At 46.3% G+C, this 23,601-nt stretch overlaps 1 protein-coding gene across 5 annotated transcripts in view; it reads right to left on the minus strand.

Moving 5' to 3' along the window:
* LOC115476154 overlaps window positions 1-23,601 on the minus strand; it is a 184,846-nt gene that overhangs the window by 7,588 nt on the left and 153,657 nt on the right. For all 5 annotated transcript variants that reach the window (XM_030212359.1, XM_030212360.1, XM_030212361.1 and 2 more), the window contains exon 13: window positions 13,281-13,374. In XM_030212359.1, the coding sequence (XP_030068219.1) occupies window positions 13,281-13,374 (94 nt within the window). The remainder of the gene's footprint in view (window positions 1-13,280; window positions 13,375-23,601) is intronic.

The following is a 23,601-nucleotide window of genomic DNA, read 5'->3' on the forward strand; positions in this document are numbered from 1 at the left end:
CATTTCTATAGCGCTACAAGGCATACGCAGCGCTGCACAAACATAGAAGAAAGACAGTCCCTGCTCAAAGAGCTTACAATCTAATAGACAAAAAATAAATAAAGTAAGCAAATCAAATCAATTAATGTGAACGGGAAGGAAGAGAGGAGGGTAGGTGGAGGCGAGTGGTTACAAGTGGTTACGAGTCAAAAGCAATGTTAAAGAGGTGGGCTTTCAGTCTAGATTTAAAGGTGGCCAAGGATGGGGCAAGACGTAGGGGCTCAGGAAGTTTATTCCAGGCGTAGGGTGCAGCGAGACAGAAGGCGCGAAGTCTGGAGTTGGCAGTAGTGGAGAAGGGAACAGATAAGAAGGATTTATCCATGGAGCGGAGTGCACGGGAAGGGGTGTAGGGAAGGACGAGTGTGGAGAGATACTGGGGAGCAGCAGAGTGAGTACATTTATAGGTTAGTAGAAGAAGTTTGAACAGGATGCGAAAACGGATAGGGAGCCAGTGAAGGGTCTTGAGGAGAGGGGTAGTATGAGTAAAGCGACCCTGGCGGAAGATGAGACGGGCAGCAGAGTTTTGAACCGACTGGAGAGGGGAGAGGTGACTAAGTGGGAGGCCAGCAAGAAGCAGATTGCAGTAGTCTAAACGAGAGGTGACAAGGGTGTGGATGAGGGTTTTGGTAGAGTGCTCGGAAAGAAAGGGGCGGATTTTACGGATGTTGTAAAGAAAGAAACGACAGGTCTTGGCGGTCTGCTGGATATGAGCAGAGAAGGAGAGAGAAGAGTCAAAGATGACCCCAAGGTTTCGAGCTGAGGAGACAGGGAGAATGAGAGAGCCATCAACAGAAATAGAAAACGGGGGGAGCGGGGAGGTGGGTTTGGGGGGGAAAATGAGAAGCTCGGTTTTGGTCATATTTAATTTCAGGTGGCGTTGAGACATCCAGACAGCAATGTCAGACAAGCACGCTGAAACTTTGGTTTGGATGCAAGGTGAGATATCAGGGGTAGAAAGGTAGATTTGGGAGTCATCAGCATAGAGATGGTAGGAAAAGCCATGGGATGAGATTAATGAACCAAGGGAAGAAGTGTAGATAGAAAAGAGGAGGGGACCAAGAACAGAACCCTGAGGTACGCCGACAGGCAGAGGTATAGAAGTAGAAGAGGATCCACCAGAGTGAACACTAAAGGTGCGGAGGGAGAGGTAGGAAGAGAACCAGGAAAGGACAGAGCCCTGGAATCCAAGTGAGGACAGGGTATCGAGAAGTATGCTGTGATCGACAGTGTCAAAAGCAGCGGAAAGATCAAGAAGAATGAGGATGGAATATTGACCTCTGGATTTAGCCAGTAATAGGTCATTGGAGACTTTAGTAAGCGCAGTTTCGGTTGAGTGGAGAGGGCGAAAACCAGATTGTAATGGGTCAAGAATAGCATGTGAGGAGAGAAAATCAAGGCAGCGGCGGTGAACAGCACGCTCAAGTAATTTGGAGAGAAAAGGAAGGAGGGAGATGGGTCGGTAATTAGAGGGACAAGTAGGGTCAAGTGAAGGCTTCTTAAGGAGAGGTGTGACCACAGCATGTTTAAAGGCAGCAGGGACAGTTGCAGTGGAAAGTGAGAGGTTGAGAATGTGACAGATAAAAGGAATAAGAGTAGGAGAGATGGCATTAAGAAGGTGGGTAGGAATGGGATCAGAGGAACAGGTGGTACATTTTGAGGAAGAAAGGAGAAGTGTAGTTTCCTCAATAGTAACTTCAGGAAAGGAGGAAAGGGAATGAGGGGAAGGAGAGAGAGGGGGACGGACTAGTGGAGGGAGAGGTGGTGAGGTAGAGAAAGCAAGGTTTATCTTTTGAACCTTGTTGTGAAAGAATTCAGCAAGGGTCTGAGGAGATAATGAAGGGGGAGTTGGGGGAAGGGGCACCTTGAGGAGAGAGTTCAATGTGGTGAAGAGAAGTCGAGGATTAGAGCCAAGAGAGTTGGTCAGTTGGATATAATAATCCTGTTTGGCACGTAAAAGAGCAGATTGCTCCTGTGCGCTCTCTCTCTCTCTTGCCTTGTTTTCCCTCTCCATCAAGTGCTTTTTTCCTGCACCTCAACCTTATTTCCATACTTTCCTGCTCCTGTAGCTGCTATATCCCACCTGTTTTGTGTGCGCTTTTCTCCTATATTTATTCCTATTTTCATGGTCCTCCCCCTACTCATTTCTCCACAGATCTTGCTCCTCTCTCTTGGACATTGTCACTTCTTTGTGCTCCCCCAGCACTCTTCCCTCTATTTCTGGTATACATTCTTCCTCCTCAAATCCCTTCATTGCACTCTTTCCTTCCTGCATTTTTCAGTTCCCCCTGTAGGGGGCTGCATCTCCTTTTCCCTCACTTTATTTTCTCTCATCCCATTTTCCTGTGAGCGCTTATCTATATCTCCTAGCTTTGTTGCTAGCTGATCCCCAGTGCTTTTATGCTTTATCTCCCTCTCTCCAGCTCCTTGCTGCTGTCCCTAGCCAAAGTTTGTTTACTGTTTGGAGGGGATATAGAATAAGGAGTGCCTCTTCTATTCAGGCTTACTACTTTAGCACCTGTTCCTGTATGCTACCTGGGAGGGAAAGGCTGGAAAAGAAGTAGAGGGCTATTCTCTTTGAGAACTGGCTATGAGTGCTCAGACCTAATGCCACCTTTGTACCTAGCCCTTCTAATTTTACACAAGTTTGTCATACTGATCACCACCTTGGGTGAATCTCTCCATAAAGGTGGTTAATAAATCCCAGTCACTCAATAAATATGTGCTTTTGATTAAGCTCCAGCCCAAGAGTATTTGATACCCTATGTGCCTCCCCCCAACCCCCAGGGGTGGCTCAAGGCCTCAGCTGTCCCCAAGGTCCAATATCTTCCCTCCCCCCCTCACGTGGCCAGCAACCTTTTTTTCTTCTCTCTTCCCCTTCCTAACCCCCTCCCTTGGTTCAGCATCTCCCCTTCTCTGTACCCTCCCTCCATTCCACTGCCACTGTTGTTAATGCAGAAGATACTCAGTACTAACATTGGACCTTTTCAGCAGAAGCCCTCATTCAAGAGCTGCCAGGTCCTGCCCTCCCCCAAGAGGGGAGGGTGGGACAACAGCATTTGACAATAGACCTCTACTGAAAGGTTCTGTAATAGTACTGAGTAGTTTTAGGTGCAGTTGCAGAGGTAGGGCAACAGTGGCAGGGAAACATGAGATTAGATATCTTTCTCTACTGCTGCCCTGCCACCCTCTACAATGTTTTCACCCTAGGCACCTACCTATTATTCTGTAATAGAATTTAGGTGCCCAGATGCTGTTATAGAAAAGGCAGTCCCGGACTTCCGGTGACGTCATGACCGCGAGGGGTTGAAGAAAAAGATCTCTCCGGCTCTAATCCCCCCTCCGCACGACCAGCCCACAAGCCGCGAATTAAAATTGACTTTCGCCGCAGCCTGAAACGCTGGAGTGGCCGGCAACGAACATTTTAAATCTATTGGCGGCGAGATGGCAGCTAAAAATCTACATAAAGACAAGCTCCGTGGTAGAGGGGCAGAAGACAAGATGGCGCCGCCGGGCCCGACAGTGTCATCGGCCTGGATCGCCGAAATAACCTCGGAAATGTCCTCAGTGCTAGAGGATATGTTGGATCGCCGGCTCTCCCCCATAAATACTAACCTGGAAAAGGTAAAAGAACAGCTCACTGATCTCTCTCGAGACTGTGTAGGCTTTCAAGCACATGTGAGTGAAATTGAGGACAGAGTAACGGAGGTGGAGACAGTACAGGATATAACTCAAAAAAAGCTGCAGGCGATGGAGGAAAAGATTGAGGACCTGGAAAATAGGTCCAGGAGAAATAATATCCGAGTGGTGGGCCTGCCAGAAACGATACCTGAACGGGGCTTGGAGGTTTTTTTGGCACGCTGGTTAACTAGCGAACTACAATTCCCAGAAGCCTCGGGGCCAATACAAATAGAACGGGCTCACCGCATAGGGATGAAAATGACTGGTACCAATAAACCAAGAGTGGTAATTCTACGATTTTTGAATTATGCGCAGAAACAAGAGGTGATGCAGCTGCTTAGAACCGGAAAGGCATTGGTGTACGATGGAATCCCAGTACGCTGCTTCCAAGATTATTCAGCAGGGGTAGCAGCACGAAGGCGACAGTTTTCGGAGGTTTGCTCAACGCTATTCCAAAAGAAAATAAGATTTGCACTACAATACCCTGCCAAACTGCGAGTTACGCATAATGGCATCACCAAGACATATGAGACGGCAGGGGCGGCTAAAGAATTTCTACAGCAGCTGGGAACAACACCTTCAGATGCAAGTTGAATAGCATAGAGGAAGAGAACACTCTGAGAGCATTGAGTAATGTTATACTGAGGGGTCAGAGGAGAACTGACTGGTCAGTCTATGACAATACAGCAAATTCCCAGCCAATTACAAAGATGGACTACTTATAGTAGCAGAAAGGCTTGACAAGATGGCTGCAGTTGGAAGGTTAAGGTTTTATGGTTTGTGAGTTAGACTTTTCTTTTGAGTTTTCTTGCTGTTGAATAAGACACTTTCTGGAAGACATGACTAATGGGTGAAACGGTTCGAACCCCTGGTAAGAGGGGTGAGACCATGTAAGTGTCTGATCAGCTTGACAATGAAAGTTATGTTTATTGTAACACTGTTTAATGCGGAGGGGGGAGGGAGAGACGTAAGGAAGTCGTGGTCCTAATTGGTGGACCTGAGAATAAGGGATACAGGATTTGGGGAATGGGGGAGGGGCGGGGGGAGGGAGGAGGGATGCAAGCAGGGTACAAGTATTAAATGGAAAGTATGTAAAAGTAAGTAATGAAGGCTTCTGGGGGGCTCTGTCTCCCCGAGCTGTCAATGAAAGGCGGCTTGGCAATAGGAGACAAGCTCTGATGGAAGCGTGGGCAGAACACAACAGTGATGCTGATAAAGTGGAGGTGCAAGTTAGGGGGGGGCAGAGGCTGGGATGTCCCCCTCGATTACAAAAGTGGACATCTATGGATATCGCTCCACACTTTCAAATCCAAGAATAGTAAGAATAATAACATGGAATGTAGGCGGAGTAAATTCGCCAATAAAGCGCTCTAAGATTTTACAACAATTAAATAGGCAGAAAGCAGACATAGCACTTTTACAGGAGACGCACCTGAACCAGATTGAACATGCCAAGCTCAGCACCTGGTGGATTGGGGATTGTATAGCAGCAAATGCACAAGGCAAAAAAGGAGGAGTAGCGATACTAATCAGAAAAGGCATAGCCTCTGTAATCAACCCACTTCTGATTGATACTGAAGGCCGCTATGTTATCTTGGAAGTGGTGGTTGGGCGACAGAGACTGCTAATCTGTAATGTTTATGCTCCGAATAGATATGATCGGAAGTTTTATCAAACCTTGATTAATTTTCTGCTCAGGCAACCGCACGCAGCTATGGTGGTGGGGGGCGATTTTAATGCAGCTTGGGACCCCTCTCTGGACAGATCAGCCCCCGAGACGGCCTCTTCATGTTATAATAATAGAGGCCTCTTACAATTGAGCCAGATGTTGGGCCTGGTTGATGTGTGGCGGGTGCTGCACCCAGGTGAGAAAGATTACACACATCTGTCACGGGCCCACTCAACTCAGTCGAGAATTGACTATATTCTGACATCGCGTCAGATGTTTGGGGAAGTGACAATAGCGGAGATAGGACCGTACATGGTGTCGGACCATGCCTGGGTTAAGATAGAATGGATACCAAGTGGTACGACCCAACAGAAACATAAATGGCAATTCCCCCTAGAGTTTAGCTCAGACCCAGTGCTAAAAGGCCGATTACAAGCTAGCTGGGCGGAATACAGCACTCATAATCAAGATCATATAGATGATCCAGTTTTGTTTTGGGAAGCGGCTAAGGCGGTTCTTAGAGGCGAAGTTATAAGTCACACATATTTTGTGAGGAAGGCACGAGACAGAAAAATCTTGCGTTTAAGTAACCAACTTTGTAAGACACGGAAGAGATATGGGGAGACACATGCGATAGGTGATAAACAACAAGTGTTAGAGCTTCAAACCACCTTGAATGCACTTTTGCAAGAGAGGGCACACAAGTCACAGCTCTACTATCGATATATGCTTTATAAACATGGTAATAAAACAGGCAAGTTGATGTCAAAAATAATTACCCCCCGGGGAGGGACTAAGAACATTCTGGCACTGAGGCAAAGAGGGGGAGGGCTTCACACATCAGACAAGGCAATTTGTGAAACCTTTCGGACTTTTATCAAGGGCTGTACGCTTCCCCAGAGGAAGACGGCCTACTAAATCAGATGTACTTAGAAAATCTAGCTTTACCAAAGCTTACAATACAAGAGTTGGACAGCCTTAATCAATTAATCACTGAAGATGAAGTTAGTATGGTTATAGCCCGTAGCCCGCGATTGAAAGCCCCCGGACCTGATGGTTTAAGAGGAGAATTTTATAAATTGATGGAAGGAGGAGTTATACCCGCAATTACTAGATTTTTGAACCAACTAATAGAGAGACAGAGGATACCCCCTGACCTGAATAGGGCTCAAATAATAGTCTTGTTGAAGCCGGGGAGGGACCCACTAGAGCCGACATCGTACCGGCCTATCTCCCTATTAAATTATGATACCAAGTTGCTGGCAAAAATCTTGGCTAATAGACTGGCGAGGTTGTTCCCTCGGTTGATTCACGAAAGTCAGGTGGGTTTTGTGGGAGGAAGAGCAGTGAGTAAAAACTTGAGAGCAATATTGACATCACTAGAGCACAGCTCGCAGACGAAGGTAGCATCGTTGTTGGTCAGCTTCGATGCGGAAAAGGCCTTTGATAAGGTTCACTGGAAGTTTCTTTTTGATACGTTGGAACATTATGGATTTTCAGGGAGATTTGTTGATTTGCCTTATATGCCAACCCATGTGCCACATTGAGTGTGAACGGGATAGAGTCGGAAAGTTTCTGTATCAGGAGAGGCAAAAGGCAGGGGTGCCCCTTGTCCCCTCTTCTCTTTGTTTTAGTTTTAGATCCCCTTATCAGAGATATCATGGCAAACCCTTTGATCCGGGGAGTGGGCTTAGGGACCCACATGTTTAAGATCGCAGCATTTGCGGATGACATTTTGGTACATCTCACAAACCCAAGGGAATCCTTAGACACGTTATTGGAAACCTTTCGTGAATATGGAGACTACTCAGGCTTCCGAATCAATCTAGATAAGTCAGAAGCTCTGGCTTCGCCAGAGGTGAATCAGAGGGAATGGGATCCTGAATTTCCATTGAGATGGGCTAGAGAGTCTTTTAAATATTTAGGAATCCGACTCACAATGAATACTTCAGAATTATATCAGTTGAATGTTAAAATCTTACTGGAACATACTAAGGCTAAATTAGATTCTTGGATGAGTCTTCCACTGTCATTAATGGGACGGATACATTTAGTCCAAATGGTGCTGTTTCCGCGCTGGTTGTACGTCCTTCAAACCTTACCCATGCGCCTATCACGGACTGATTTGAAACGGATGATGCGTCTTTTTAGTCAGTTTTGCTGGGCAGGCAAGAAGCCTAAAGTTAGCCAAAACATGTTAATAGGGAGCTGGAGACAGGGGGGAATGGGTATCCCGGATGTGTTCCTATATAATCAGGCGTGTTTGTTGCGTCACCTAGGAGATGTGGTGAATACCACGCAGTATTATACACCTATAGGCTTGGAGGAAGCCTTTTTTGCTCCATATGACATATTAGCACTGCTTCATTTACCTCGTAGTCGACTCCCTTCTAAATTTAAAAAAAGCATAATACTACAGCCCCTTCGGGAGGCGTGGCAGTGGTGGATGCGGCAGATGGGGGGCCAACCACACGTTACAGATCAAATCCCAATAGTAGGTAATCCTGTTTTTGAAGCAGGGATAGACAACCCGACATTTGGTAGATGGCAAGGGCTGGGCATCACAAGATTGGAACACCTGTTATTGAAAAATGGGGAAATGATAACATTTGATGCTCTTCAGGATAAAGTGGGATCAGCTTGGGGCAATAGATTTGCCTACGCACAGGTCCAACATTATATGAAATCCCTGAACCAAGCACCCCTGAGGGGGCGGATGGGGGAACTTTTAAGGGTCTTCTTTGAGGAGTTGCAGACAGAGAAGCAATCGGTTTCAGCATTGTATGGGGCACTGGCTAGGCGTAGGTCCCAGAGGCAATATGTTGATCTTAAGCGGAAATGGGAACAAGATCTTGGGACCTCACTGGCAACATGGGATGTGTCAGCTACCTTGAAGAGCATCCGGGCGTTGGTAACAGATGAGAGGCTGAGGGAGTGTGGCTATAGAGTGGTCCTTCGGGGGTATATGTCTAAAGCACAACTGGCTCATATGTTGGGGCCGGACAACTCGGGGTGCTCTAAATGCGGAGGGGGTCCCAGCTCATTATATCATGCATTATGGCAATGCCCCAAGGTGCGCATGTTCTGGCAGAGGGTAAGAGGGTTTTTGATTCGATTGGGGAATAGAATTCAAGGAACGGAGAGGCAGTTTCTGTTGGACCAACCAAGAGCGTTTGCTCCATTATGTGCCCCTGCTATAATGTTATGCAGGAAGCTGAGCTTGGTAGCTCGGAAATGCATTATGCAATACTGGGTCTCATCGGAGGGGCCAGCTTATTGGCACTGGCGCAATCAGGTGCATCTCCTGGCCTCTTGGGAGGCTAGAGATTCAAAACAATCGCCTAAGCACAGAGCACGTTTTCTTCAGATTTGGACGCCATACCTGCAAATTCTTAGCCCGAGGGGACGTAGTCTGCTTGTTAACGCCTGATAAATAGTGGAATAATGGGAGAGTATGGGTAGCCTGGAGTAGTAAATTTAGTCTAGAGCGGTATTCTGCTTGCAAGGGGGGGAGGTATTGGGGGGGGGGGGGGTTGGAGGGGTTGAGTGAGATGTATAGGGCTAAAGCTTGGCAGTGCTCTAGAGCTTTGATGTTTAGTTTTCTGGTATTTTATGATAAGCACTATTTCACCTAACGAGGTATTTAAAGTGTATGATATTAGGAACAAAAGTAATTTAACATCTAATATTAGCACCTGCCAAGGAATTGTTAAGAGGGGAGGGGGGAGAAAAATGGGGAAGAAAAGTGTTTGGCGATGTTGAATATGTTGCTAGAATGTTGTTTTGTCTATCAATCAATGCTATATGAATATTCCAAGTTAATTTGTACTGTGATAATCGTCAATAAAACAGTTTAAACATAGAAAAGGCAGTCCCTATGGAACACAGGGGTGCCTCAACAGAGAAGCCCAGTTATAGCCCTGGCTCCAGCCCATCCACCCTCTTTAGGGTCAGTTCTATAACAGGGTTCCTCCATTTAGGTGCCCCAATGTTAGATAGGGAGTGACGTTTCTACAACAGCATCTGGGTTCCTCAATTCCACTACCGGATACTAGTGTAAACTTATATTGGTATGCTTAAAGTTAGAGTAGGTTTGACTATTTATACCAGGTCAATGAAAGGCATAAATGGGTGCATCAAAATGTACCATGCAAGGCATTTAAGGGTAAAACTTACTGTATTACTGTAATCTATAAGCTGCATGTTTATGTTGGAGACATGCTCACATGAGTTATGTGCTCTCTTATGGAATAGAATACATAAGTCTAAGAGTAGGGTAAGCTGGCTCTTCCAAATACCACAATGGAGACGCTAGTTCTATATGTGAAAACTTATTGGGAAACACCAAAGGACTCGACACAGCGGCTGTGTTTCAGTACTAGTGTGCTTGCCTCAGCAGTCTGAAAGAATAGAATGAAATGGGTGGTGTATCCAATATGACATGTCTAAGAAAGCAATGAGAAAAATGCATCCAGCAATCGTTGGCATGTACCTTCCGTGGTACAAGCTGACGATTGCTGGATGCATTTTTCTCCTGAAAACTTGGTTTCTAAGTTGTGATTTCTTAGACACGTCATATTGGATACACCACCCATACTTTCAGAACAGTTATCTTATTGCATGATGGAGCCTCTGGGAGGATATTCACACATGGGAGTTGTGTTTGCATCTAAACAGAAACCTTAAGCATGGAGCCCTGATTAGTGAGCAAGAATTGGTACTGGCCTGCCAGTACCCTCTGCAGTGTATCACTGTAGCAATATTTGATGTCTGTTTCTGTGGAGTGGAAGGGTTCAAGAAATTGAACTTGTGAAAAATGTTTAAGCAATAAAAGGAAGGAAGTGGGCACCCAAACTATAGCTCAACAGAATCTCCTCTTGGCCGAGTTGCTCCTTTATATTAGTAGTATAAACCATGAAAATTCAGTTCTTGATATTTCTAATTGATGAAGAATGAAGCTGTAGTACGGAGCTTGGTGGCAGTGAGAGCTGCATACGGATGTAGTACTGAGATGGGTAGCATTTAGTAGCAACAAGTGTGGATGGGTATGAGTCATAGATTTGATATACTGCCTTTCTGAACTGGGTTTGATTCCCACTGCAGCTCCTTGTGACTGGACAAGCCATTTAACCCTCCACTGCCCCAGGCACAAAATTAAGTACCCAAATATAATATGTAAACCGCTTTAATTGTAACCACAGAAAGGTTGTTTATCAAGTCCATTCCCTTTCCCTTTCTGTGGTACAACCAAAGTGGCTTATATATTGCATACAGGTACTTTGTCCTTAGTGGGCTCACAATTTAAGTTTTTGAACCTGGGGCAATGGAGGGTTAGGTGACTTGCCCAGGGTCACAAGGAATTGAAATGGGAATTGAACTCAGTTCTAGAGAATGACACAGGGACAAAGTTTGTCCCCATCCCTATCCTGTGCTCACAAGCTTTAACCCCATCCCTGGAAATTCAAACTCCACTGCACTATTTCCATCATTTTGGATAAAGACACTCGCTTTTTATACAAATGAGATTTGTCATTGTCTATCTAGTTCCCTTGGTCTCAACCCATTGTGCTAACCTGGGGGTCAGCAACCACAGTCCTTGAGGGCCACAATGAATATGCATGAGATCTATTTGCATACAGTGGAAGCAGTACATGCAAATCAATCTCATGATCTGTGAAGAAACAGTGTTTTAAGCCTGTAAAATGTACTGGATTAAATATGTCTGAAGTGTATTTCTCCTGTTTGGCCAGCAGATGGTGCAGTTTATGCTTAAAGCTGGTGCAGAGGACTGACTTCTCTTTCTTTTATTTGGCACACTGATGGAAGTGCCTGTAGTGATGTAACCATTTTTATTTGAAACTTGACTGTTCTGGGCTCTGATTGGCCTGGAGTTTTGAAATTACCCAGCAGGGGCTGGCCAGTGTTGCCAGGGCTGCGGCTTTTTCCCGCCGCATGCGGGTTGTGGGATTTTGGGCGGCTTTTTCAAGCCCCGCCGGCGTTTTTTTCGCCCGCCGCAGTTTTTCCCCACGGCCATTGGCCGCGGGTTGGCTCAGTTTTCCAGTGGCCACAGCCAGTGGAGGCGGGCTTAATGATGTCATTTGTATGCAAATGGACTCATTAGTATTTATTAATGTCATTCATATGCAAATTGACTCAATATTTATTAATAATGTCATTCACATGCAAATTGACTTTGTGCAGTTTTGGGCTGGTTTGGGGCGTGAACAATATTTTCCATCTGACAACACTGGGGCTGGCTGTTGCTTCAGTCTAAGTCTGCAAGAAGAGGGGGACAGATCTTTTTGCTAAGACTCTGTGAACAATTATATGTCCTGATCTTCCCAGGTATTGTTTAGGCAGTATATAGACATTTGGTTAGTGTTATAATTTTACCATATTTCAGTTACCTGTTATTGTTTGCCAATTGCACATTTTTGTCAACTGTTTCAAGTTCTGAGAATAAACACAATTGTTTGTTTTGCCTGTCTGGACCGATAAAGAATCCTGGTGGTTTGTGTGTTGGATCTGTGAGTGCTTTCTGGGAACTGTGGGACCATTGGAAGTGTGGCTCCAGTAACCTAGAAATCACTGGGGATAATTTGAGAGCGGGAGAGTTGCCTAGAGGCAGTTGTGACTCAGTTGGTGGGAGGAGGGTGCTAGTGTACAGCACAAACGGCAGGTGCAGGCTGACCTGAGCTGTGCTGGGGATAGACTCTTTAAGTGGCCGTGGGGTAATCCCAGGTCAGTGGCGTACCAAGGGGGGGGGGGGGGGGGCGGTTCGCCCTGGGTGCACACCGCTGGGGGTGGGTGGGTGGTGCCGCGCCTGTCTGCTCCGTTCGTTCCGTGCTCCCTCTGCCCCGGAACAGGTTACTTCCTGTTCCGGGGCAGAGGGAGCATGGAACGAGCGAAGCAAACAGGCGCTGCACCCCCCCTCCCCCAGCAGGTAAAAATGCACCCGGGGGGGGGGTTCCCCCTTCGCTGGGGGGGAGGTGGCCTTTCGTGGGGGGGGGGGGGGGGGGGGGTCGCACTGTGTGTCCTTTCCCCGGGGGGGGGGGGGGGGGGGCGCATCGGCGATCCGCCCCGAGTGTCAGCCACCCTAGGAACGCCACTGCTCCAGGTGGGTGGCTAGGCAATTTGTGACATGAACACTATGGAAATCTTCAAAACCTGCCCTTGAAGACCATGGTTCCATGGTTGTCCTCCCCTGATTTAATCATTAGGCTTGTCCTCCTCTCTACCCTTTCTCTGCCTCCTGGAGTGAAAGTATTGTAGTGAAGAGGGTTCAGCTTAGTGCAGTGGTTCTCAACTCAGCCCTGAGGACACACCTAGCCAGTCAGGTTTTCAGGATACCCAGAACAAATATGCATGAGATAAATTTGTATGCACGACCTTCAGTGTATTCAAATCTATCTCATTCATATTAATTGATGGTATCCTGAAAACCTGACTGGTTAAGTATATCCTGAGGACTGGGTTGAGAACGCCTGGTTTAGTGGCAGTGCATGTGGACTCCTTATGTTTGGCCTTGATAAACAAAGAAAACAATAACCATTCCTTGCTTGTGCTGTGCTTTATTGCATTCTGGAACTTTAAAGTTATGTTACTGTCTACACTGTAGAGACACAGAGGTTAACTGGTTGAGGGTAAGAGACATCTATAGTGAATGTTCACGACAGATTGGAATACATTAAACCACTTATTGGACAAAATCTGCACATGCTGATTATCTTGACAACCAGAACTGTTGCCTTACATTTCAGACATTAACATTAAAAGGGCAGCCTATAAGCAGATCCACTGAAATCAAAGACACCATTAATAAACTTCCTGTACAAGCATTATTTTTAGAAACAACAGGTAGGGCAAAATATGATATAATGGATGGGTATCTTACCTCTTTAAATAGTACAAGAAGAAAGTTGCAGCAGCCACTCCAACAAGCACTGCTGCTAGGATAATGAGGGATAGTTCCCAGGCACGGAAAGAGCCTGTCAAGGCACAGGAAAAAGAATAAGAGACATTAGTGTGAATGTTCAACCTCTAAACCAATTTTTAAATGATATTTATTGAAAATACTTGTAACCTGCCCATCCACAGTCCTCAGTAAGTTACACAATTATCTAAAAATTGAAGTCCAACACAATTAAATTCAGTTTTTATTTAAATTTGTGGAAAGACTCCAAACATGCAACAACAGATTTATTGAGTGTTCATTATCTCCAGTGTTTCATGCTTCACTAAAGCGAATGCTACATACCTGTAGAAGGTATTCTCCGAGGACAGCAGGCTGATTGTTCTCACTGATGGGTGACGTCCACGGCAGCCCCTCCAATTGGAATCTTCACTAGCAAAATCCTTTGCTAGCCTTCACGCGCCAATGCGCACCGCGCATGCGCGGCCGTCTTCGGCCAGTCTCATATGTAGCAAGACAAAGAGAAGGGAAGACACAACTCCAAAAGGGGAGGCGGGCGGGTTTGTGAGAACAATCAGCCTGCTGTCCTCGGAGAATACCTTCTACAGGTATGTAGCATTCGCTTTCTCCGAGGACAAGCAGGCTGCTTGTTCTCACTGATGGGGTATCCCTAGCCCCCAGGCTCACTCAAAACAACAACCATGGTCAATTGGGCCTCGCAACGGCGAGGACATAACTGAGATTGACCTAACAATTTATCCAACTAACTGAGAGTGCAGCCTGGAACAGAAAAAACATGGGCCTAGGGGGGTGGAGTTGGATCCTAAACCCCGAACAGATTCTGAAGCACTGACTGCCCGAACCGACTGTCGCGTCGGGTATCCTGCTGCAGGCAGTAATGAGATGTGAATGTGTGGACAGATGACCACGTCGCAGCTTTGCAAATCTCTTCAATAGTGGCTGACTTCAAGTGGGCTACCGATGCTGCCATGGCTCTAACATTATGAGCCGTGACATGACCCTCAAGAGCCAGCCCAGCCTGAGCGTAAGTGAAGGAAATGCAATCTGCTAGCCAACTGGATATGGTGCGTTTCCCCACAGCCACTCCCCTCCTGTTGGGATCAAAAGAAACAAACAATTGAGCGGACTGTCTGTTGGGCTGTGTCCGCTCCAGATAGAAGGCCAATGCTCTCTTGCAGTCCAATGTGTGCAGCTGACGTTCAGCAGGACAGGAATGAGGACGGGGAAAGAATGTTGGCAAGACAATTGACTGGTTCAGATGGAACTCCGACACAACCTTTGGCAAGAACTTAGGGTGAGTGCGGAGGACTACTCTGTTATGATGAAATTTTGTGTAAGGAGCCTGGGCTACCAGGGCCTGAAGCTCACTGACTCTACGAGCTGAAGTAACTGCCACCAAGAAAATGACCTTCCAGGTCAAGTACTTCAGATGGCAGGAATTCAGTGGCTCAAAAGGAGGTTTCATCAGCTGGGTGAGAACGACATTGAGATCCCATGACACTGTAGGAGGCTTGACAGGAGGCTTTGACAAAAGCAAACCTCTCATGAAGCGAACAACTAAAGGCTGTCCTGAGATCGGCTTACCTTCCACACGGTAATGGTATGCACTGATCGCACTAAGGTGAACTCTTACAGAGTTGGTCTTGAGACCAGACTCAGACAAGTGCAGAAGGTATTCAAGCAGGGTCTGTGTAGGACAAGAGCGAGGATCTAGGGCCTTGCTGTCACACCAGACGGCAAACCTCCTCCATAGAAAGAAGTAACTCCTCTTAGTGGAATCTTTCCTGGAAGCAAGCAAGATGCGGGAGACACCCTCTGACAGACCCAAAGAGGCAAAGTCTACGCTCTCAACATCCAGGCCATGAGAGCCAGGGACCGGAGGTTGGGATGCAGAAGCGCCCCTTCGTCCTGTGTGATGAGGGTCGGAAAACACTCCAATCTCCACGGTTCTTCGGAGGACAACTCCAGAAGAAGAGGGAACCAGATCTGACGCGGCCAAAAAGGAGCAATCAGAATCATGGTGCCTCGGTCTTGCTTGAGTTTCAACAAAGTCTTCCCCACCAGAGGTATGGGAGGATAAGCATACAGCAGACCCTCCCCCCAGTCCAGGGAGGAAGGCATCCGATGCCAGTCTGCCGTGGGCCTGAAGCCTGGAACAGAACTGAGGGACTTTTGTGGTTGGCTCGAGATGCGAAGAGATCTACCAAGGGGGTGCCCCACACCTGGAAGATCTGTCGTACTACACGGGAATTGAGCGACCACTCGTGAGGTTGCATAATCCTGCTCAACCTGTTGGCCAGACTGTTGTTTACGCCTGCCAGATATGTGGCTTGGAGCACCATGCCGTGACGGTGAGCCCAGAGCCACATGCTGACGGCTTCCTGACACAGGGGGCGAGATCCGGTGCCCCCCTGCTTGTTGATGTAATACATGGCAACCTGGTTGTCTGTCTGAATTTGGATAATTTGGTGGGACAGCCAATCTCTGAAAGCCTTCAGAGCATTCCAGACAGCTCGTAACTCCAGAAGATTGATCTGCAGATCGCGTTCCTGGAGGGACCAGCTTCCTTGGGTGTGAAGCCCATCGACATGAGCTCCCCACCCCAGGAGAGACGCATCCGTGGTCAGCACATTTTGTGGCTGAGGAATTTGGAAAGGACGTCCCAGAGTCAAACTGGACCAAATCGTCCACCAATACAGGGATTTGAGAAAACTCGTGGACAGGTGGATCACGTCTTCTAGATCCCCAGCAGCCTGAAACCACTGGGAAGCTAGGGTCCATTGGGCAGATCTCATGTGAAGGCGGGCCATGGGAGTCACATGAACTGTGGAGGCCATGTGGTCCAGCAATCTCAACATCTGCCGAGCTGTGATCTGCTGGGACGCTCGCACCCGCGAGACGAGGGACAACAAGTTGTTGGCTCTCGTCTCTGGGAGATAGGCGCGAGCCGTCCGAGAATCCAGCAGAGCTCCTATGAATTCGAGTTTCTGCACTGGGAGAAGATGGGACTTTGGATAATTTATCACAAACCCCAGTAGCTCCAGGAGGCGAAAAGTCATCTGCATGGACTGTAGAGCTCCTGCCTCGGATGTGTTCTTCACCAGCCAATCGTCGAGATATGGGAACACGTGTACCCCCAGTCTGCGAAGTGCCGCTGCTACTACAGCCAAGCACTTCGTGAACACTCTGGGCGCAGAGGCGAGCCCAAAGGGTAGCACACAGTACTGGAAGTTACGTGTGCCCAGCTGAAATCGCAGATACTATCTGTGAGCTGGCAGTATCGGGATATGTGTGTAGGCGTCCTTCAAGTCCAGAGAGCATAGCCAATCGTTTTCCTGAATCATGGGGAGAAGGGTGCCCAGGGAAAGCATCCTGAACTTTTCTTTGACCAGATATTTGTTCAGGGCCCTTAGGTCTAGGATGGGACGCATCCCCCCTGTTTTCTTTTCCACAAGGAAGTACCTGGAATAGAATCCCAGCCCTTCTTACCCGGATGGCACGGGCTCGACCGCATTGGCGCTGAGAAGGGCGGAGAGTTCCTCTGCAAGTACCTGCTTGTGCTGGAAGCTGTAAGACTGAGCTCCCGGTGGACAATTTGGAGGTTTTGAGGCCAAATTGAGGGTGTATCCTTGCCGGACTATTTGGTGCCTAAACGGGAAGGAGACCGGTGTCGATGCTTCTTCGACTTCTTGGGACGAAGCATGTCACCGGAGCTTCCCGGCACCGACGAGGAGGACGTAGAATCCAGCCGTCGCTTCCTCGGGGCCGAGGCCGAAGAAGGTCGGTCTCGGGGGGGCTGTACCGCAGGAGCCCTCAGGGTAGGGGGAGACCCACCCGAAGGCTCACCGCCACCAGCAGGGGAATGGACAGCCCTCACCTGCACTCCAGACGAAGCACCACCGTCCGACGACATCAGCAGACGAGGAGGTCTCGGTACCACCGACGCCGACGCAGCCTTCCGATGTCTCAGCCCCGATGCAGAGGGTCGATGCCTCGATACACTCGATGCAATCGCGGCCGAGGATGAAGGATACTCCCGGTGCCGATGCCGACGAAGAGCCCGAGAACAAAACGTTCCACTAGGCCAATCTCGCTACCTGAGTCCGCTTTTGTAAAAGAGAGCACAGACTACAGGCCTGCGGGCGGTGCCCAGCCCCCAGACACTGAAGACACGAAGCGTGTCTATCAGTGAGCGAGATTACCCGGGCGCACTGGGTGCACTTCTTGAAGCCGCTGGGAGACTTTGATGTCATGGGTGAAAAAATCGCGCTGGCGAGATCAAAACTCGTAATGGCGAAGATGGCACCAGAAAAAGGGGAAGAAAAACTTCGAACCGAGGCCTCAAAGGGGCCTACCCCAACGACGAAAGAAAACTTCACGGGGCAAAAACTAGAAATATAGGAAGGGGACAGACCGAAAAGGTCTCCTTCCGAAAGGATTTTTAAAATTTTTTTTATTAGTGAAGTCCAAAAAAGACGCGCGAGGTTGACTTTTCGGGGCGCGAACGGCGTAACACGACCGTACCGAGCGCGGACAAAAGAAGACTGGCCGGCATGAGCCGGTTTCGGGCGGGAAGACGGCCGCGCATGCGCGGTGCGCATCGGCGCGCGAGGGCTAGCAAAGGATTTTGCTAGTGAAGATTCCGATTGGAGGGGCTGCCGTGGACGTCACCCATCAGTGAGAACAAGCAGCCTGCTTGTCCTCGGAGAATCCATCCTTTCCCCCTCCTGTATTTCCCTCTTCCTTGCTTCCTTTTCACTCCATCTTGCCCTTTTCCTCTCCCTAATCTTCCATGGAGGGAGCTAGGTTTGAACTTTCCCATCTGTCCCCTGTGTAGTGATGGCCATTTACTGCTATAAAAATGCCACAGTATTAAATGTGAAGCCTGTAATACAATGAAACAAACAAAAATAAGTGGAGAAAGCATGCGGAGCACGGTTTATGTAGTTATTTCCAATCCTTGTGTATTTCTCCGACCTAGAGGGGAGTCGAGTAGAACAGTTTGAATGGAGTATATTCAAAACTTATGGTTGGTTTGGAAAGAAAATTAAACCAAATATAATATCAGACATCACTGCCAACAATTTCAAAGAATGAATTTGACAGTTTAATATCACTGTCCTTGCTGTGCCCTAAACCTAACCCCATATTATATGAATAGTGGGAAATTCCTCCTTTTAGGCACTCTGATGCTGTGTGGTAAGTGCCTATTTTATAATGACATCTGGGTTGCAGTTACACCTGCCATAGACCTGGTATAATTGCAGGTGCCAACATGTGAGAAGGGTGTGCATATCATACTGTATTTTGTAAGTTGCATGCGCAAATATCAGTACCACATATGCCTCCTTCCATGTAAATACCCCCTTGCATTTACACATTCCCTTACAGAACAGCACTTAGTTATTTTGCTGCACTTAAATGCATAAGTGTGCACCTTCCTGCCAAAGTGTCAGTATTATGTATTTTCACACATGTAGGTGGCATGCAAGTTCAGGTGCCCAGTTATAGAATTGCACTTATAGTTTCAGTGGATTAAGCAGAAACTGATATACGATTCACATGGCAGCATGTATAGGGTATTGCATTTCCATGAGGAAACCTAGAGGTGAAATGGTTCCCCATAGGGATTGCCCTCGCTGCACCGGATAAGTTAAGTGTTTTGTGAAAAATATAAAAAATGCAAAAAGGGATTGCCCTCGATGCACAGGATAAGTTAAGTGTTTTGTGAAAAATATAAAAGTTGCAAAAATTTGCTTGAGTGAGTGGCACATGAAGACAGATTGTAATGTAGAGGAAGCAAGGAGGTTTTTTGACTGATAAATGAAACTATGAGCTGTATGTTTGGAAGAACTAGTGTTTCTTTGTGCCCAATATTGATGTCATTTATGACAATCACAGCCAACTGAGGTCTTTTTCCTCCATTTTGTTTCAAGATTGAAAGCATAAAGTTGTATTTGCTCCTCACATTTTCAATTTTATGTTTTTGCAGGGGAAGAAAGTAAGGATAGTTTTCACTTGTTTTGTGTTTGGTATTTTGCTTTCTAAGTGGTTTTTCTCTATTTTGGATTTATATCCTTATAGTATCAGGCCATTCAGTCATATTTTCAGCCACACTATGGTGACTACATATTGTTATGATCCTCATGGGTCCCAAAATGTTGTGCTGCAGCTGGGATGAAGAAGTAAAAAAGCTACTAGGAAATGACAATTTTGTAAACTTATTTATCAAATATGTAGACTGGAAAAATACTACCACTGTAAGGATCCTCATATACCCCCTGACATATCCAGAAAACCTGGTGTGGATAAGACACTTGGGGGGGGGGGGGGGGGTTATCAACGTGTGCTCCTGTTAATATTAGCACAGGGTTCCCCCTCCTGACCCCCCTAACATTACAAGCCCCCCCCCCAAACAAATTCCATTAGATTACTACTAGATACTACTGCTAGAGCTCACAGCTGCCATTTTACAGGAACAGACAATCAGGAGTGGTGAAGTGGCCTAATGGTTAATGCAGTGTGGTGTGGACCTGGGGAACTGGGTTTGATTCCCACTGCTGTCTGCTGGTGAGCAGTGAGCTGAGATCCTGGGGAACTAGGTTCAATTCCCTCTGCAGCTCTGTGTGACCCTAGGCAAGCCACTTAACCCTCTGTTGCCTCAGGTACAACAGTAGTACAATGTACTACTTAGATTGTGAGCCCACTAGGGACAGACCCAGTACCTGCAAAGTAAAACTGTAAACCAAGATCTAAGCAATATATAAATACTGAAATGAGTGAATGAATAAATGGAGATTAAAACTTGAGGGGGTGGATCAGAACTTGTTTGGGGGAGGAATCAGAATTTGTTCAGGAAGGAAGGAAAGAGGGGAGCAGGGGTGAGAGAAGTAGGCCGCTACCTGGAATCTATGTTTATGCTGGCCGATATCAAATGCCTGCATCCACACAGCTAAGCGAACAAAGTTAGAGCAGCCTTTTGTGTGGTCCTACTGAATATTACTGGCACCTGCCTAACACCTGGCTCTTCAGCACTCCGCTCCCGGAATACCCTCTCCTGCCCAGATTTGAGATGGCTGATTAGTGTCACTATTCAGCGTCACTGCCTGGTTAAATGTTTATTAGATTCTTGATATACTGCCTTTCTGTACCACTGAATATCCCTGGCCAGACCTCTGAGTGCGATTTAAATGGGTAGAAGCATCTCCTGCCTGCTTAAATCACTTTGAATATTGACCCCCATATATTCTAATTTGGTCCTCAAGATGACTTAAATCACAAAAATAGAAAGCCAATCAGAAAGGTTTTCAGGTTCTACATTTTGCATGGGCTTATCTATATAAAATGAGACCACAATGAGAATACATCTGGAGGCCACTCTCACATAAATACCAAAGCATTCAGAGGATTGTGATAGGTGATCTAACACTACTGATGTGACACTCTGGGTCATGTCAGTTATCACACAGAGTGTTCATTTGAAAAGGTACTTTTACTGAAATCAGTTTTATCATAAGCTGTTGATTTATTATCTATAGTTACACTTGAAAGTATTCAGATGTTTTGTGACTCTTGATGCAGACACTTACACAGAAAAACTGCACTGTGTGGAATCCTTCTTTTGGACATGTGCTTTTGAGCTATTTCATTGGATTATCACCTATTTGGGACTTAACATTGGCCCTTTAGACCTCTTATTTTGTGTCCTCTTTTAGGATTTTATAGCATATGCCTATTGCTCCACCCCTACTTTATTTTTTGCAGGTTTATAAACAATTTATTTCAATTTGACCATGTCCCCCCTCCCCCCCAAAAAAACAATATTAAGGAAATGAACACTGATTACGAGTCACTATGCAATGAATCCAGACTATACCAAAAGCAGAAAAGATGATAACATGGGACAATTGCACAGAAATAGATTTTGTATTTCTCATGCATTCGAATAATTGCCAGCTTCAGTACCAGCTGTCAAAAGTGTGATATTGTATTTGCTTTGCACAAAATTTAGCAGCTATCAAAGTGGAAAAGATTAGCTGTGAGAAGAAATTACAAATTCTGCACTTTGATGTTTAAAGTTTTATCAGTTATCTGAGGCATCACCTACAGACCTGCATGCGTGACCTCACATGGATCGTCGCAGGAGATTCTATTAACAGAGAACCACAAAAACATCCGTACTTAATTTGCAAGGATGCCTTTGTAAACCACAATTACTGTTGACATCTATTTGCAATCTGCCATGGTTTAGCATGGTGGCTGGTTAGTAATATGATTCCAGAAACTATTATTATGGTGTGAGGAAAGTCTGAAAGCCTTAAAAGACCATAGTATATAATGAATAGCTTAACTAATCCTAGCTATTATAAACTTAACTAGACCCACTCAGGGCCAGATGCACTAAACTAAACAAGCCTTTAACGAACAAGTTTTAAACCGTGGCATGCACTAAAGGCCATTTTCTGACGGCGGTAGCAGCTAACGAAAACAGAATGCAGATGAGCAAATTGTGCAGAAACCCTATTGTAATGAGATGCACTATTTATTTATTTTGTATCCTGCACTTTCCCACTAAAAGCAGGCTCAATGCGGTTTACATAGTAATAGGTAACACATAATTTTTTTTAATGTAAAGTAGGAAATTAAGTATAACGTAATAGAAGGATGGATGGGTAGGTAGGTAGAGACAGGTGATAGAGAAAGGAGGGTAAGGTGAGAGATAGATTCTGGGTCAATGTCATTTTCTCTTCAGTATATGTAAGGTAGATGGGTTTATGAGATTAATCTGGGTCTTTTGGGTAGGCTTGTTTGAATAGATGGGTTTTTAGTGCTTTTCTGAATGGTATGGTCATGGATTGCTCGGATAGGTCTAGAGAGAGCGTTCCATAGATGGCTGCCCAGGAAGGAGAAATTGGATCCATAATAAGTTTTGTACTTGAGACCTTTACAGCTGGGGTAGTGCAGGTTGAGGTACTTTCGTGAGGATACAGACATGTTTCTTGCTGGAAGGCCGACCAAATTTATCATATAGTTCCTTTTCCGATTGCCTTAACGGTGGAAATCGCCGGAAAATTTAACGAGAGGTTGTACCTCTCGGGGCTGCGCTAGATCGAAAAATTGTCAAAAACGTATGTCATATATGCCGCCCGAAGACGCCGTGCTGCTCACCTCCCCGTTTTTCAATCAGCTGATATCGGAGAGTGCAGTTGAAAGCCTCCATCAGAAAAATAGCCTTCCATTTTGGCGGGTTTTCAATCAGCTGATATCGGAGAGTGCAGTTGAAAGCGTGCATCACAAAAATAGCCTTCCATTTTGGCCAAAAATAGCCTTCCATTTTGGCCAAATAATAAAAACTTCCTTTTTGGCTGTGCTTCACTCAGCTGAGAGATGTGGAAGTCTCTGAGCCAATCACAGCGCGTTTAGCTGAGCTAAACGCGCTGTGATTGGCTCAGAGACTTCCAGATCTCTTAGCTGACTGTGAAGCACGGTCAAAAGACGTTTTTATTATTTGGGTATGAATAATGGCCAAAATGGAAGGCTATTTTTGTGATGCACACTTTCAACTGCACTGTCCGATATCAGCTGATTGAGAAACGGGGGTGTGGCGCGGCGTCTTCGGGCAAGGTGATATCATAGGTTTGGCGATTGTGCGCATGCGTTTCCTATACCGCTGGCGGAGATTACACCAGATTAACTATACTTTCATGCATCCGACGTTTGAATACTGCGCCGAACATGTGCGTCTTTTTTTTTTAGTGCATCCTTCGTTTTTTCTAAAATGGTAATGACTTTTACGTTTTCAGTTGTTTTACACTTTGTTGATGCATCTTGCCCTCAGTCATTAATGAGCTTGAGGGCTAGCCGTGTTCTTCACAGCTACTCAAGTCTTTTTTCTGTTTCTCTTGCTTCTGACCTCATCACTGCTGCAACAGAACACAGAACATGACGGCTGCTAGAGACCATATGGCCCGTTCAATAGAAGCACAGAAAAATGAAGGCAGATAAAGACCATATGGTCTTATCTGGTCTACCCATCCATGCCATCTACCATCCCTTTTTTTCCCCTCAGATATCCTATGTACTTGCCCCAAGCTTTCTTGAAATCAGATACAGTTTTCATCTCCACTGGGAGGCCATTCCACAAATTCACTACCCTTTCCATAAAGAACTATTTCCTCAGGTTACTTCTGAGTCTGTCCCCTTTCACTTTCATTCAATGCCCCTCATTCCAAAGCTTCCTTTCAAGTGAAACTCGTCTTCTATGCATTTACGCCACAGAGGT

The sequence above is a fragment of the Microcaecilia unicolor genome, chromosome 8 (genome assembly GCF_901765095.1).
Source record: "Microcaecilia unicolor chromosome 8, aMicUni1.1, whole genome shotgun sequence".
Classification (NCBI taxonomy): Eukaryota; Metazoa; Chordata; class Amphibia; order Gymnophiona; family Siphonopidae; genus Microcaecilia; species Microcaecilia unicolor.